General features: G+C 50.0%; 1 protein-coding gene across 1 annotated transcript in view; it reads left to right on the top strand.

The window, feature by feature from the left end:
• The first annotated feature begins 1,336 nt into the window (after positions 1-1,336).
• The window catches only part of LOC140397951 (5-hydroxytryptamine receptor 3A-like), a 33,239-nt gene continuing 16,701 nt past the window's right edge, over positions 1,337-17,874 (top strand). The window contains exons 1-3 of the mRNA XM_072486205.1: positions 1,337-1,497; positions 13,078-13,238; positions 16,715-16,759. Coding sequence (XP_072342306.1) covers positions 1,434-1,497; positions 13,078-13,238; positions 16,715-16,759 — 270 coding nt within the window. The 5' untranslated portion in view covers positions 1,337-1,433. The remainder of the gene's footprint in view (positions 1,498-13,077; positions 13,239-16,714; positions 16,760-17,874) is intronic.

Raw genomic sequence — 17,874 nt, 5'->3', positions numbered from 1 at the left:
GGAACAAATTTAATTAATATTGGGTTTTTTTTAATAAAAAGTGCTGTTTCTAAAATCTATGAATCTCACTGATTCATCCAGAAACCGATCTTATTTCTGGTCACTTTAATAAGATTTGGTTACAGCTGATCTGCCGAGTAAATTTTCTGTGAGACATTCGACCTGATTACTGGTAGGCCCGACTGCTGCGAGCCTTGAGGGGAGAGATTCCTGTGGGAAAATATCAAGTGCAGAGCACAGACAGATAAACACACATCATTGAATTTTCCCTCTCTGTATGAAACTTGATGCTATATGGTTCTGTTTTATTACATTATTGAAAGAGGCCAACTATAAAGATAGGTAGGTCGACCCATTAGCACCATTAGTAAGCTGCAGAACAATTGGATTAAGCCTCTCTGTTGTTTCTTGCCTCTAACACGCTACCCCCCCCCCCCTCCCACCCCCCCGCATTCCTCAATGCAACATGCTCCTGGAGAACTGAGAAGAAATATAAATCATTTCTTGCGAAAGGTTGACAAGAAAATGAATTTGTGAAAAAAAAACCTTGTCCTTGAAATATGGACAGTAAGAAGTCTTACAACGCCAGGTTAAAGTCCAACAGGTTTGTTTCGATGTCACTAGCTTGTCACCTGATGTCACCTGAGGAAGGAGCAGCGCTCCGAAAGCTAGTGACATCGAAACAAACCTGTTGGACTTTAACCGGGTGTTGTAAGACTTCTTACTGTGCTCACCCCAGTCCAACGCCGGCATCTCCACATCTTGAAATATGGAGCAACAGAAATGTTTGAACCCGTGCTTTAGTTCCAATTCTCCCCTCAGTATCAACAACCATAAAACTACAAACCATGTAATTGTTGTGAATTGTTGACTCCCTTGTTTACTACATAATCAATTGCCCAATAAAAAATTCTACAAATCGATGAAATTTTCAATATTTAAACATCCTACCATCAAGTAATAAGGAATTATTATCCATACAAATTACCACATAGATCATATCATAGTGCATTAAATGTCCTTGCTCTATCTTTTGCCTGTTTGTTATTTTGTCTGCTACCAATTTTATTTGAATGTGATTTCTATCTTGGTTCCTGTACTGGGAGGACGCAGTTACAGGAATCGCCAGCACTCTTTGGCTGTACAATAAAGACCACAGGAATGACATCAGCCTGCAACACTGTCTGAAACTCAATGCATATCTGTCCTTCACATCTAATTACACGACAGTTTAATCATCCTCAAATGCCAAAACATATGGGGAGGCCAGGCAAAAAAAAGAAATCGCCAACAGATTTTAGTTGAACACAGTTTTAATGGAGAGAGATCACAAGGCTGTCCCAGAGAGCTTTGGATCCATCTGCAGTTCACTTCTCCACAGAGCCTAAGAAAGGCACTGGTTAACATTGCCCAGAGGAGATAGAAAAGACAACATGTGTTCCTACTGGTTCTGGGCAACTGCTCCCTTGATTCTCATGGCTTTGATGCTTTCTGAAGGTACGTCAATCTTTATTAATCCTTTGAAATCAAATAGCGACGGCTGTCCCTTTAATTTCCACACGTATCATGTTGGGTATCCAGCATTTGAAGACCCCTAAAAAATGTATTTCACAGGCCATGTAAATGTGAATTATTGCCGTGCTCATCCTGATAGAGTTGGTTAGTATAAACTAATATTGACTGCTATGTAATTCTACTATGTGATCTAAAACTTAAATAGCTATTCATGATTGGTTATTGGCAGGGTTAATTGAAAGATAACTTGATAATATGAGACTGCAAATAGTACATTGATGTCCCTCTCTGTCAGGACAATCATGGCTTCTCAATAAATGAGCCGGTCTCAGCAGTCCTCCATGGCCATCACTGAGCCTTGAGGTAGAAGGACCTTAAAACTATAGCACAGGTATTCTGATGTCCTTTCACAATAATTGTCCGAAAGTAATCTCTTTCATTTAAATTGTTCGATAGTTTTCACTGGTGATAGTAAAAACTATCAACTGCACTTCTGGTTAAGCAGAATTGTGCATTTTCAACAATGTCCTTGAACCTCATTCATACCAGAATAGAACAGAACAAAAATTAAAGCATTCTGAAAAAATGTCTACCAAACAATAGTGGCAAATGAGTTTATCAGGAGGTCAGCTCTCCTCTAGGTTCTAAGAGCGCCGTGATAGTGTGCTAGCACAGCGAGCTACAGTTTGGTAGAATGGATGATTTCAGACCATTCCTTCCTCTGCGTTCTCAATCTTGCCTTGGTTAGCGCAAGTTTCTAGACAGTTTCTTTCTTCCAAAAAACAGTGATCCATTTAGTACATGAATTGCAACATCACTTCAATAATAATCCTTTCTTGCTAGGAAGGGGCATTATGTTTCTGATCATTATGGAACTGCAATAGTGAATATCTGAGAGCACTGAACTTGCCCACCGAGAGACCAGGCACATCATTGCCTCATTGAATTAGGAAATTCAACACAAAGTAATTTGTATTGGTCAGTTATAACGAAGCTGTGGTAACCTCGAAGGTGCAGGAAAATGTGGATGAGGTTGGCATCATTTCTGGTCCATTGTATAATAATTGCAAATGCTTGCACTGAGGATCTGCTTTGGCTCTTTAAAAAGAAAACGACAATTTGTGCAAAGCAAGCTCCTCCAAACAGAAATGTAATTACAACCAGATCATCAGTTTTTGGTTGTGGGGTAAATGTGACCTGGACACTGAGAAGAACTCCATTGTTCTTCTTGGAGGTAGTATCATCAATATTTTTACATCCACCTGAAAAGACAGCACCTCTCTCAGTATTGGAGGATCAGCGTAGATTTTGTGCTGAAGTGGGGTTTGAACCCACAACCTTCTGACCAAGATGCACCAGTGATACCAATCAGGCCATGGCTGTCATTTATCTGGGCCGGGATTCTCCCCTACCCGGCGGGGCGGGGGGTCCCGGCGGGATGGAGTGGCGTGAACCACTCCGGCGTCGGGCCGCCCCAAAGGTGCGGAGGGGCCAAGACCTCACCTTGAGGGGCTAGGCCTGCTCCGGAGTGGTTGGTGCACCGCCGGTCAGCGGAAAGGCCTTTGGCGCCACGCCAGCCGGGGCTGAAGGGACTGCGCCGGGCGACGGAAGTCCGCGCTTGCACGAGAGCGTCAGCGGCTGCTGACGTCATCCCCACGCATGCTCTTATGCGTCGGCCATCGCGGAGGTGTGGCCGAGGCGGAAGGAAAAGAGTGCCCCCACGGTACAGGCCTGCCCGCGGATCGGTGAGCCCCAATCGCGGGCCAGGCCACCGTGGGGGCACCCCCGGGGCCAAATTGCCCTGCGCACCCCCCCCCAACCAGGACCCCCAGCCCACCCGCGCCGCCAGTCCCGCCGGGAAGGTAGGTAGTTTGATTCATGCCATTGGGACTGGCATGACAGCAGCGGGACTTCGGCCCATCGCGGGCTGGAGAATCGCCGGGGGGGGGAGACCTGCCAGCCGGTGCAGCGCGATTCCCGCCCCCGCCGAATTTTCGGTGCCGGAGAATTCGGCGGCCGGTGGGGGCGGGATTCACACTGCCCCCCGCCGATTCTCTGACCCGGCGGAGGGTCGGAGAATCCCGCCCCAGATGTGTCCTCGATATCCTTTGTGTAGAGAGTTGGGAGTGATTTCTTAGCAATGGACGAATGCGAGATTGACCCTCCGGTTTGCATTCAACCACTTGAGTTTAATATGGAATTTTAGCCTTTGAGTTTGTCCAGCAGCATTTGTTACTGAAGGCGGTAGCTGTTCTGCATGAGCCAGCTTGATAACCATTGACAAACTTGAGTAAAACTATTTGGAAAGGTTAAGTGGCCAACCAATACTAATGGATAAAATGGTGGTCATTATAATTGGAGTAGCTCTACAAACCTTGCATCGAAAACGACACAGTTTTTCAGCTGACCTCTCACCAAAATGCAAATAATGAGTAAAGTACAAGTATTTTATAAAGTCATGAAAGAGTCCACACCGAGTAGTTCAAAGAAACTTAGTTTATTTATAATAACTATTATATACGTCACACGGTAGATTCCAATCGGGTCTGCCTTGCCAGTGTCTAACTGACCGGCTTTATATACCCTAAACTATACATTGTTTAGTGGTCAGCACCCCGTTAATGAGGGAGCTGATATTCTGCAAGAATCACGGGGAAGTTAATTGTTCCCACTCTTAAGGTACTTGCGGTTATAACAAAATAATAAAGTACAAATAGAGAAAAAGACAGCCAATCATTTCCTCAGTTTGGTAACTTATTGCGATATTGGACATCACTATAACATATCAATGTAAAAGCAAATTGAACTCCAAATCCATTTATTTTCCCTATGGAGTTTAAAATTTCTGGATATGTTTCTGGAGCTATCAATTTCTAGACAGTTTCTTTCTTCCAAAAAACATTGATCCATTTTATACATGAATTGCAACATCACTTCAATGATAATAAACAGATAACAATGAAGGTAATTGAAACAACCAGACTTCCAAAGGCTCCCCTGTTGATCAGTGTGAAATGGCAGATCAAGCCTCAGCCATGGTCTGTGTTGGGTTCGTTGAAATCAGCTGTGACTGAGAAAGATGGAGAAAAAGTAGCCAATGTTCACACTCGTCATTATTACCTATTGACCCCGACAGTGCTGTACTGATGGAGCTGACGACATGGTCAACGTTGAACAGAATGGTTTCCATGTTCTGCGCAGTCTTTACCCATTGGGAGTTGGTCTCCAACATGCTTTGTGACATGGTCACAGTGGGGGGGGGGCAAGAGGGGCAAATGAGGGAGTGCTGAGGGGGTGACGTTGGTTGTCCATGGGAGTGGACGCCAGGTGATACTCAAATGACGGCCCGCTTTAAACACTGCTCAACGTTTTTTTCAATTGACTTCAAAGGGAAAGAAAATTGCGAAGCTGGGTGGGTAAAAGCAGTGTAAAGTGAGCTGTCAAATCCTCTGTTGTCCACTTTGAAGTCTTGGAGACCAATTTCACCTTCTCACTCATATGGGGTAATTTTGATGCTGTCACAATCCCATTTGATGTCGTAACTGGTTTCCTCCCACAGTCCAAAGATGTGCAGGTTAGGTGGATTGGCCATGCTAAATTGCCCTTAGTGTCCAAAAAGGTTAGGTGGGGTTACTGGGTAACGGGGATAGGGTGGAGGTGTGGGCTTAGGTAGGGTGCTCTTTCCAAGGGCCGGTGCAGACTCGATGAGCTGAATGGCCTCCTTCAGCACTGTAAATTCTACGATGATATGATGGATGGGAAGATCCCAGAATGTTACGCTCATCAGAACTTTTATTTTTATCATAAAACCTGGAGGAACAGAGTCGCAGAACCACAAATTGGTTTTAACAACAAGTAAAAACATTTATTAAACACGGGCGGGATTCTCCCCTACCCGGCGGGGCGGGGGGTCTTGGCGGGATGGAGTGGCGTGAACCATTCCGGCGTCGGGCCGCCCCAAAGGTGCGGATTTTAGGGGCCAAGCCCTCACCTTTAGGGGCTAGGCCCGCGCCGGAGTGGTTGCCGTCCCACTGGCTGGCGTGGAAGGCCTTTGGCGCCATGCCAGCCGGGGCCGAAGGGACTCCGCCGGCCATCGGAAGTCCGCGCATGCGCGGGAGCGTCAGTGGCTGCTGACGTCTTCCCCGCGCATGCGCAGGGGGGTTTACCTACGCATCGGCCATCGCAGAGACCGACACGGCCGACGCGTAGTAAAAGAGTTCCCACGGCACAGACCCGCCCGCGGATCGGTGGGCCCTGATCGCGGGCCAGGCCACCGTGGGGGCACCCCCCGGGGCCAGATCGCCCCAGGACCCCGGAGCCCGCTCGCGCCGCCTGGTCCTGCCGGTAAGGGAGGTGGTTTAATTCACGCCGGCGGGACCAGCATTACAGCAGCGGGACTTCGGCCCATCGCGGGCCGGAGAATCGCCGGGGTCGGGGCTCGCCGACCGTCCGCATCGCGATTCCCGCCCCCGCCGAATCTCTGGTGCCGGGGGGTCGGGGAATCCCGCCCAAGATCCTGACCTGTTTGCAAGAGCATTTATGGACTGTCATTGAACAATAAATTGTGAATAGTCAACTTGACAATTCATTGAGGACATTTATCTAATCCCCACAATAATTATTGGGAATTATTGCTTTGGTCTCAAGTGCTTAGTATCAACTAGGTTAAACTCTCCTACAATATTGTCCAAACGAACATTCTCAAAACACCACACATGTCTGCTCCAGTGTAGCATGCTCCAAGTCAGTGCAGGAAATGAAGGTCTGAGGGTGCTTTGTGTAGATAAATATGATGAAGTACTCACCTTCTAAACCCACTACTATATAAGAACAAGGGAAACAATACATGGAAACGCTGCAACCTGGAGGTTTACCTCCAACCCCACCCACCATCTTGACGTAGGACTATGTCACCATTGCTTCACTGTCACTGGGTCAAAATCCTGGAACCCCTGGGGGTGGCCTGGTGGCGTAATGGTTAGCACTGCTGCCTCACGGTGCCAGGGACCCTGGTTCGATTCCAGCCTCAGGCGACTGTCTGTGTGGAATTTGCGCGTTCTCCCCATGTCTGCGTGAGTTTCCTCGGGCGCTCCGGTTTCCCCCCCCCCCCACATTTCAAAGATGTGCAAGTTAAGTGGATTGGCCATGCTAAATTGCCCTTTAGTGTCCAAAGAATTGTAGGTTAGGTAGGGTTACAGGGATAGGGAGGGTGAGTGGACATGGTAGGTTGATGGGCCAAAAGGCCTCCTTCTGTACTATAGGGATTCTGTGGATCCCTCCGTTACAGCATTGTGGGTGTACCTACAGCACATATGTTCATGAGATATCGGAGCAGAATTAGGCCATTCGGCCCATCAGGTCTGATCCGCCATTCTGTCATGGCTGATCTCTTCCTCATCTGCTACCTACAATATTACAGACTACGTGCTGGATTGCAAAATCAATCAGAGCATCTCCTCCCTACAACACATGACCTAGGAGTGGCAGTCAGCAATTTAGCCTCCCGAGCCTAAACACCTTCAATGTGATCATGGCTGATCCCATCCTGGCCTCAACTCCACCGTCCTGCCCGTACTCCATAACCCTTCAACCCAGCACCAATTAAAAATCTGTCCAACTTCTCCTTAAATTTACTCACTGTCCCAGCATCCACCGCACTCTGGGGTAGCAAATTCCACAGATTCACAATCCTTTGGGAGAAGTAGTTTTTCCTCAAATCTGTTTTAAATTTGCTACCTCTTATTCTAGGATTATGACCTCTCGTTTTAGAATATCCCACAAGAGGAAGCATCGGCTCCACATCTACTTTACCCAGACCTTTTAGCATCTTGTATAGATCTCCCCTCATTCTCCTAAACTCTAGAGAGTATCGGCCTAAACTGTTCAATCTCTCCTCATACGACAAACCCCTCATCTCTGGAATCAACCCAGTGAACCTCCTCTGAACTGCCTCCAATGCCACTGCATCTTTCCTCAAAAACGGGGGCCAAAACTGTGCGCAATACCCCAGGTGCGGTCTTACCAATGCCTTGTATGGTTGCGCCAACATGGACTGCGGCGGTCCAAGAAGGCAGCTGACCGCCACCTTCTTAAGGGCAACTCGGGATGGGCAATAAATGCAGGTCTAGCCAGCGAATTCCAAATCCCTTGAATGATTGAAAAAAAACAATAATATTCAAAAGGGAATTGGATAAACACTTGAAAGGAAAATGATTCCAGAGAAATGGGAAAGAGCGGGTCAATGAGTTAGAAAAGCAGATCAGTGAGTTTGAAAGGCATGTTCCAATCTATTGCCCCATGCTTTGATTTTCAGGTTTGAGCGTATTTACAGTCATATGTTTGAGTCCATTTAATTGTTCATCTCTCAACCAACATCTCTAATACAGGTTATCTGGTCATTATCATATTGTTGTTTGTGGATGACGAGGTAACTGAGACAGTCAAAACTGAGGCCAATCGATCTTTGTTAGGTGAAGGGTATGTGGGAGCGTGCTGTGCTCAAATTGCCAGCCAGGTCTCCGACATTATAGCCGACAGCAATGACTTCAAAAAGTGTTTCAAAGGCTGAAGCTCTTTGGGACACCCTCAGGTCAGAGAGTCAGAGAACAGCACAGCACAGAAGGAGGCCATTTGGCCCATCGAGTTTATGCTGCCTCTTTTGAAGAACAATGACGTTCCTCTCGCTCCCAGCTATTTCCCCCCACCATCCTTCAACTTTCTTCCCCTTGTTCTTCCTTTTGTGATACTTTTGTAAGGGCCACGAAGAATCCAGCACGAGTTTAAGGATACAAAGTAATAACATTTATTTACAATAACATAGATATATAACAGCAGCAGCAACTTCCCTTGCTGCACACTTCTTCCTGCTGGTTCCTAAACTGGCCAGCTTTATTTATACTTGGAGTTTACTAATAGTTTCTCCGCCCCCCTCATTGGGGAAGCTCAGACTCCCACAGGATTGTGGGATTGTCATTAGTCCCCAGCCAATGGTAAGCAGGCAGGTTATAACATCCCTCCCCGCCAAAGTCCAAGAAATCCACTGAAGACCCTGGCGAAAGAGGGCGTCGGACTCGTTTTGCCGCAGGCCAGACACCATTTGCACGCGGCGCTGGATCAGGCGGCGTGTAACGAGACGGAGACCCGCGCTTCCGTGATGAACGGCGTAACGGTTGTACATCCACGGCCCGTGGACCCGAGGATTCCTCCTCTGATGCGTCCTGTGTCTCCATCTCGGAGTCAGAGTCTGCTGCCTCCGTCATGTCAGCGTCTCTATCTCCATTCGGTTCTGTAACGACCTGCGCAGGCTTTGAGTGAGGCACCAGTGGAAGATTGTGAGGACTACCTTCCCTTGTCTCTGGTCTCTGCGGCTGTAGAAATGGGGCGGGGAATCTTTTGAGGGGATAGTCTTCTGGACTGAACGTGGTCTACATGTTTGCGCTGGAGACGACCCTGGTCTTGCACCTGGTAAGATATAGGGCCCATTTGGCAAAAGATTACGCCAGGAACCCACTGGGCACCACCAGCAAAATTCCGAACGAACACTCGGTCACCGGGCGCAAACTGCCGAATCGGCCGATGCCGAGAAAATCCCTGTCCCTGCCGTTCTTCTGTGCGGCGTACTTTTGCGCCAATGTCCGGGAAAACCATACTAAGGTGGGTGCGAAGTCTCCGGCCCATTAGGAGTTCTGCGGGAGCTACCCTAGTCACCGCATGGGGGGTGGTCCTATACGTAAACAAAAAGCAAGCCAGTCTCGTGTCCATTAATCCGGAAGACTGCTTCTTTAGGCCTCTTTTGAATGTCTGCACTGCGCGCTCTGCCAACCCATTTGAAGCCGGGTGGTAAGGGGCAGTGCGGATATGGCGTATGCCGTTCATCTTCATGAACCTCGCAAACTCCTCACTCGTGAATGGAGTGCCTTTATCCGTGACCAGTACCTCGGAGAGGCCATGCATGCCAAAGGACAAACGCATCTTTTCAATTGTTGCGCAGGACGTTGTCCCCTGCATCTTATGCACCTCTAGCCATTTAGACTGGGCGTCGATTAATAGAAGGAACATGGATCCTTGAAAAGGGCCTACGAAATCTGCATGCAAGCATGCCCAAGGCCGCCCTGGCCATTCCCAGTGATGTAGGGGCGCGGCCGGCGGAAGCTTCTGATGCTCCTGGCAAATGGAGCAGTTTTGGGCCACCTTCTCAATGTCGGTGTCGAGGCCTGGCCACCAGACATAACTCCGGGCCAACATTTTCATTTTGGTCACACCAAGATGCCCATTGTGCAAGTCTCTTAGTATCAGCTCCTGGCCTTTTTCCGGGACAATCACACGCGTCCCCCACAAGAGGATGCCGTCTTCCACGCTGAATTCTGACAGCGTGGAGGAAAATGCCCGCAACTCGCCTGGGAGCTGTCTATGCTGCCCACCATACAGGACTATGTGCCGAACCTTTGACAGGACTGGCTCCGTCTGGGTCCACTCACGGATCTGTGATGCCGTGACAGGCAAGGTGTCCATAAAATTTAGGGTTGCAAATTTATGGTCGTGGGGGTCGACATGGGGCCGGTCGATAAAGGCAATCGGCTCAGTGCGTCGGCATTTGCTATCTGCGTTCCTGGTTTGTGCTCCAGAGAATACTCGTATGCAGCAAGCAACAAAGCCCAGCGCTGGATCCGTGCAGAAGCAATGGGCGGTATTGGCTTATCCTCTCTGAAAAGTCCCAGCAGAGGCTTATGATCAGTCACGATAGTGAAATGGCAGCCATACACGTACTGGTGGAAGCGTTTCACCGCAAAAACCACTGCCAGGCCCTCCTTCTCGATCTGCGCGTACTTTTTCTCCGCTGCAGTAAATGTGCGTGAGGCGAAAGCTATCGGTCACTCGGCCCCGTTCTCCATCTTGTGGGACAGGACAGCCCCAATACCATACGGGGATGCACCACATGTGACGAGCAAAGGCTTTCCGGGATCATAGTGGGTTAGTAACCCAGATGACGACAATTGTTGCTTTACCCGCCGGAAAGGGGTTTCTTGCAGGTGACCCCAAACCCAGGTGTGATTTTTCTTTAGCAGGAGGTGCAACGGGGCCAGCGTAGTTGCCAGATTGGGGAGGAACTTCCCGTAATAGTTTACGAGACCGAGAAAAGAACGAAGATGCGAAGTGTCAGTCGGGGCGGGGTCCTGTTGAATCGCACGCACCTTCTCTGCGACAGGCTGCAAACCTTCGCGGTCCACCCGATGACCCAGGTAGACTACTTCCTTTGCCTGAAATACGCTCTTTGTGCGACGTAAACGGACTCCAGCCTCCGAAAAGTGTCTAAGGACAGCCTCTAGATTTTCCAAATGTTCCTGCTCCGACGTCCCTGTAATCAAAACGTCATCTAAGTAGACAGCAACACGTGGTAAACCTCTCAAAATGCCCTCCATAACACGTTGAAAAATAGCACAGGCAGAGGATACTCCAAAGGGCAACCGTGCATATTCATACAGGCCATGGTGTGTATTAATCGTTACATATGGTCGGGAGGCAGGGTCCAGCTCCAACTGCAGGTAGGCGTGACTCATATCTAATTTTGTGAACGAGAGTCCACCTGCAAGCTTCGCGTAGAGATCCTCTATGCGAGGCATTGGATATCGGTCAAGTAGGGAAGCCGTATTCACTGTAAGTTTATAGTCGCCACACAAGCGAACTGTCGCATCTGGCTTCATTACAGGTACAATTGGTGCTGCCCAGTCAGCAAAACGGACGGGCCTGATAATACCCAAACTCTCCAAATGAGTGAGCTCCCCTTCTACCTTCTCGAGCAAGGTGTAAGGCACCGGGCGCGCCCGGAAATAGCGCGGCGTGGCTCCTGGTTCGACTTGGATACGGGCTACGGCCCCTTTTATTTTCCCCAAACCAGGCTGGAATACATCTGGGTATCGTCCTAGCACCTCAGTCAACCCTTCAGAAACTGTTTGGAGGATGTGCTGCCATTGCAACCGCAAATGGCGCAACCAGTCCCGACCCAACAGGCTGGGCCCATGGCCGCACACCACGATAAGTGGGAAACGCCCCTCCTGGCATCCATAAACAACAGGGGTCATTGTAGTTCCTGCAATGTCCAGTGGTTCCCCCGTGTAGGTGGCCAACCTGGCCTGTGAGTCGATTAATGTAAAGGTCTGTATACCCTGCTTCATGCGTTCGAATGTCCTCTGGGCGATCACGGAGACCGCTGCGCCAGTGTCCAACTCCATCTCAAGCGGGTGACCATTGACCCATACTGTCACCTTAATGGGGGCCACACGAGGAGCTGCCACATAATGCAGCTGCAGGCAGTCGTCCTCCGTCTCCACGTCCTCAGGAGTAGTCGCCGCAGGTTCATTCACATGGAAGGTACGGCCCCTGGGCTGGTCCCAGTTTCGGTCGGAACGACGGCGCCTCTGGCGCCCCCAGGACCGGCGTCCGCGACGGGGTCGGCGTCTACAAGTTTGACACGGACATGGCTCCTCATCCATTGGTTCTGGAGACGGCTCCCTTCGGGGAGGAATGTCCGACGGCCACTGGCGTCGGTCCAGACGTCGCCTCGCCAAGGTACCGCAGGAGCGCGGGGGGACATTTTCGGACGGAAGGGGTTGCGCCCCAAGGCATGCACTTCCATTCCCTGTAGCTCCTGCACTGCTCGTTCTGCGCTCTCTCGGGACAATACTATTTGAATTGCCTGTTGAAAAGTCAATGTTGGCTCAGCTAACAACTTTCTCTGGGTGGCCGCATTGTTAATACCGCAAACCAAACGGTCGCGTAACATTTCTGACAAGGTCTCACCATAGTCACAGTACTCCGCAATCCTGCGTAGCCTGGATAGAAAATCAGCAAGGAATTCTCCTGGGGTCCTCTCAGCGGTATTAAACCGATAACGTTGGACTATCGTGGACGGGGTTGGGTTAAAATGCTGCCCCACTATATTCACAAGTTCATCAAACGTTTTGGTGTCCGGCGCAGCTGGGTACGTAAGGCTCCTAATCACCCCAAACGTATGCGGGCTGCAGGCGGTGAGCAATATGACCACCTGGCGCTCGTTTTCGGTGATATTGTTTGCCCAGAAATAGTAACGCATCCGCTGTGCGTACTGGTTCCAGCTTTCCAGCGCAGCATCAAAAACATCCAAACGTCCGTACAGAGGCATGGTATAATAGAAAACAACTTCCAACCTGTATCCAACAAAAATCCAGGGAGGTGGCTTCAGCAGTGTAGACAGCTATTCACTTTAACCCTCGTCGCCAGTTTTGTAAGGGCCACGAAGAATCCAGCACGGGTTTAAGGATACAAAGTAATAACATTTATTTACAATAACATATATATATAACAGCAGCAGCAACTTCCCTTGCTGCACACTCCTTCCTGCTGGTTCCTAAACTGGCCAGCTTTATTTATACTTGGAGTTTACTAATGGTTTCTCCGCCCCCCTCATTGGGGAAGCTCATACTCCCACAGGATTGTGGGATTGTCATTAGTCCCCAGCCAATGGTAAGCAGGCAGGTTATAACAGATACCCTCGCAAATAAGAAAACCAGCAATTATTTCTTACAGGGCAGAAAAGTGGAAACCAAACAGCAGGTCCGACACCAGGTTTACTCCAGCTGTCTGACTATCTCATGGCCAATTATTCCAAGGGAGTTCGCCCTGTACGGGACTGGAGGAAAACAACAACAGTGGCCATCGACGTTATGGTGTACGCGATCCTAAATGTGGTATGTACACTCAACCTATTTGGGCCCTGTAGCATACTATCAAAATGTTAGCAATTCCAAAATTGGCTTCTCATAAAGATCCAAACTGGTCCCTCTCGTTTAATTGTCCTTTATTTCATCATTCCTCTTGTTTAACTGAAGGGGTTAAGAAACATAGATAATTAGAGCAGGAGTAGGCCATTTGGCCCCTCAAGCATGCTCCACCATTCAACATGTTCATGGCTGTTCCTCTATCTCAACACCATACTCCCGTGCTCTCCCCATTCCCCTTGATGCCTTTAGTGTCTAGTAGTCTAGTTATTTCCTTCTTAACTATATTCAGTGACTTGGCCTCCACAACCTTCTGTGTGGGACCATGTCCAATCCACGCCAGCAGGACTGGCCAGAAACCGACAACCACTCGGCCCATCGGGTCCTGGAGAATTGCCGGGGGGGGTGGGCACTGCCAATGGCCCCCGACCGGCACGGCGTGATCCCTGCCTCCGCCCGAAAACCGGCGCCGGAGAATATGGCAGCCAGCATCGGAGCTGTGGGGCAGGATTCACGCCGCCCCCCGGAGATTCTCCGACCTGGCGGGGGGGGGGGAGGAGGGTCGGAGAATCCCGCCCAAGGTTTTTCCTCATCTCAATCCGAACTGGCCTATCCCATATCCTGAAACTGCGACCCGTTGTTCTAGACCCATCCCCCAGCCGGATGGAACAATATCCTTACATCCAATCTCATTCATAGATGTCCCTTAGGGGAGGAAACTTTACATGCATCACCATGTCTAGATTATCATAGATTATCAGATTATGATAGAATTTACAGTGCAGAAGGAGGCCATTCGGCCCATCGAGTCTGCACCGGCTCTTGGAAAGAGCACCCGACCAAGGTCAACACCTCCACCCTATCCCCTTAACCCAGTAACCCCACCCAACACTAAGGGCAGTTTTGGACACTAAGGGCAATTTATCATGGCCAATCCACCTAACCTGCACATCTTTGGACTGTGGGAGGAAACCGGAGCACCCGGAGGAAACCCACGCACACACGGGGAGGATGTGCAGACTCCGCACAGACAGTGACCCAAGCCGGGAATCGAACCTGGGACCCTGGAGCTGTGAAGCAATTGTGCTATGCACATTGCTACCGTGCTGTCTAGTCTGTATGTGACCCCAGTCCTACGTGTGGTTGATTCTTAACTGCCCAATCTGATGCGGCCTAGCAAGTCGGCAGTTCTAAAAAGGGGTAGGTAATAATTTTAGGATTTGCCACCAATCCAATCACTGTGGGACCTTTGTTGTGTATCTGGCTACTAGGCAATGCTTTACTAAATACCTAACTGGGAGACAAAGAGTCCACACATTAAACACATGCACAAAGATCTTGCAAACCAAGTGATTTTCTTCATTATTCTTATTGTGATCATTAAAATCGCAGGAACAAAAACAATGTCTGATGAAGTGCTGGGGTGAGATTTCCTGGCCTCCCCCGGCATCTTTCTCAGCGGCGGGTGATGGCCCACCACTGGCCAATGGCGGGGTCTTCTGGTCCAGCCGCTGTCAATGGGATTTCCCATTGAATCTATCCCATGCCACCAGGAAACCCGCAGTTGGGGGAGGGGGGGTGGGGGGAGTGCCATCAGCAAGGCTGGAAGATCCCATTGGCATGAACAACCAGAAGATCCACACCCCTGGTCTTTGTGGGCAGCACGGTGGCACAAGTGGATAGCACTGTGGCTTCACAGCTCCAGGGTCCCAGGTTCGATTCCCTGCTGGGTCACTGTCAGTGCGGAGTCTGCACGTTCTCCCCGTGTCTGCGTGGGTTTCCTCCGGGTGCTCCGGTTTCCTCCCACAGTGCAAAGACGTGCAGGTTAGGTGGATTGGCCATGATAAATTGCCCTTAGTGACCAAAAAGGTTAGGAGGGGTTATTGGGTTACGGGGATAGGGTGGAAGTGAGGGCCTAAGTGGGTCGGTGCAGACTCGATGGGCCGAATGGCCTCCTTCTGTACTGTATGTTCTATGTTCTATGTTTATTTCACTGGGGCTGGAATACAGGGAAGAGAAGGTTATGCTTCAGTTGTACAAAACCTCAGTATAAAGACCCCCATCTGGAGTAACTGTGTTCACTTCTGAGCACCGACCCTTGGTGAGGATAGATTGGCTCAGCAAGGGTGAGACAGGTTTCAGAAACTTGATTTTTGTTCCTTGGGAGTATTGCAGCTCGAAGGGTGATCTGATCGATAGATTTAACATGATGAAAGAGTTTGACAGGGTAGAGAAAGAGAAAGGATTTTGTCTGGTGGAGGAGACCTGAACAAGATGGCACATAATTAGAGTCAGGCGAGGTGAAATTAAGATGCACTTCTTCACAAAGGGTAAGGAAATCTGGAAATCTCTCTCAAAACACTGTGGATGCTGAGGTAATCGATCTTTCTTTGGTAAAGGATATGATTAAAGCAGATAAATTGATCTGAGATAGAGATCACAATATAATTGAATGGTGGAAAAGCCTCAAAGGGCTGAATGGTTTTCTATTCTTATATTTAAGGCCAATCTCAATCAAACGCACACAGACATGGGCCGGGCTTCTCCAGTCGTCGTGATTCACTTTTCCCGCTGCCAGCACACCCCCACTAGCAATTTTGGTGGGGGTGTGGGGTGGTCTCAACGGGAAATGGCATTGACAAGCGGTCGGAAGATGGAATCCCATCGCCAGCGAACGGCGCGCGGCAGAGAAACACAGGGCTAAGTGACCGGAGAATCCCGCCCTTGCCCTCACAATACAAAACACCCACTATTCTGGGGCTGAACACAATTTTGGAGCAACACGTTTTGGTGATATGCCTGGAGATAATATTACATATTCTTAACAGTGTGACCTCAAACCAGCAGATGGCGCCAGATATAAGTGAGTGCACATCCGGCTATCAGAAGGTTGTAAGACGTACTTGAGGACAGTCGTGCATAGGGGTAGTTCCAGGGGAGTTGAAAGAATTCTATGATAACTCGCTCTGTATCTGATTGTTACCTTACCACGTGTACATTAATAAATCCGAGTTCTGACTAAGTCACCAGCAGTTCATTTTTTTTTAATAAACGTTTTATTGAGGTATTTCTTTGGCATTTCAACAACAACAAAATCAACACTGTACATAACAGGAAAAATATAAACATGGTGAAAATTCCACCTCCCTCTCCCACAGGTCTTGCCATTACTTACCCCCCTAACCTACGCTAACCTAACCCCCTCCCTCCCCCCCCTGCCCCCCTTTCTGCTGACGATTAGTTCTCTGCGAGGAAGTTGACGAATGGTTGCCACCTCCGGGCGAACCCCAGCAGAGACCGTCTCATGGCGAACGTCACCAGCAGTTCTATAGATTCATTGCGAGACAAAGAACACAGAACACAACACATGTATCTATGGATCATTCCCTCCACATTTATAACTGATAATATCTCTTTGGTTAATGGTGTCATTTGTCTAATTTCAGGATGAGAAAAATCAAGTTTTGACCACCTATATCTGGTATCGACAGGTAAGAATTAATTGTGATTGGAACATATGTTACAAAAATGGTAAATAGGTATTTGTTCATAACCAGGGGTGGGATTCTCCGATCCCACGCTGGGTCGGCGAATCGCCGGAGGCTGGCGTGAATCCCGCCCCCGCCGTGTCCCGAAGTCTCCGCCACCAGAGATTCGGCAGGGGGGGAACCGCGCCGCGCCGGTCAGCGGGGGCGGGAATCGCGCCACGCCGGTCGGCGGGCCCACCCCCGCCGATTCTCCGGCCCGTGATGGGCCGAAGTCCCGCTGCTGGAATGCCTGTCCCGCCAGCGTGGATTAAACCACCTTTTGAACGGCGGGACAAGGCAGCGCGGGCAGGCTCCGGGGTCCTGGGGGGGGCGCGGGGTGATCTGGCCCCGGGGGCTGCCCCCACGGTGGCCTGGCCCGCGATCGGGGCCCACCGATCCGCGGGCGGGCCTGTGCCGTGTGGGCACTCCTTTTCTTCCACCTTTGCCATGGTCTTCACTATGGCAGAGGCGGAAGAGACCCCCTCCCCTGCGTATGAGCGGGGATGACGTCAGCAGCCGCTGACGCTCTCGCGCATGCGTCGCCTGGCGAAGACCTTTCGGCCCCGGCTGGCGTGGCGGCAAAGGCCTTTCCCGCCACCCGGTGGAGCGTAAACCACTCCGGCGCGGGCCTAGCCCCTCAAGGTGAGGGCTTGGCCCCTAAAGGTGCGGACTTCCGCACCTTTGGGGCGGCCCGACACCGGAGTGGTTCCTGCCACTCCATTACACCGGAACCCGCTGCCCCGCCGGGTAGGGGAGAATCCTGCCCCAGGTTCTCCTTTCCTCTGCCAAAACATTTCACGGTGCCTGATGTGTGACACTATAGCCTTCCGTCACTTGGACCCATCAAACATGTCATAAGTGATGTTCAGGACACAAAGGCCCTTCAGCCCATTTGGGAACAGATTGGGCGGCACAGTAGCACAGTGGTTGGCACTGTTGCTTCACAGCGCTAGGGAAATAGGTTCGATTTCCGGCTTGGGTCACTGTCTGTGCGGAGTCTGCACGTTCTCCCCGTATCTGCGTGGGTTTCCTCCGGGTGCTCTAGTTTCCTCCCACAAGTCCTGAAAGACGTGCTTGTT

Source organism: Scyliorhinus torazame, chromosome 21 (genome assembly GCF_047496885.1).
Source record: "Scyliorhinus torazame isolate Kashiwa2021f chromosome 21, sScyTor2.1, whole genome shotgun sequence".
Lineage (NCBI taxonomy): Eukaryota > Metazoa > Chordata > Chondrichthyes > Carcharhiniformes > Scyliorhinidae > Scyliorhinus > Scyliorhinus torazame.
This window is presented reverse-complemented; position numbering and strand designations above follow the sequence as displayed.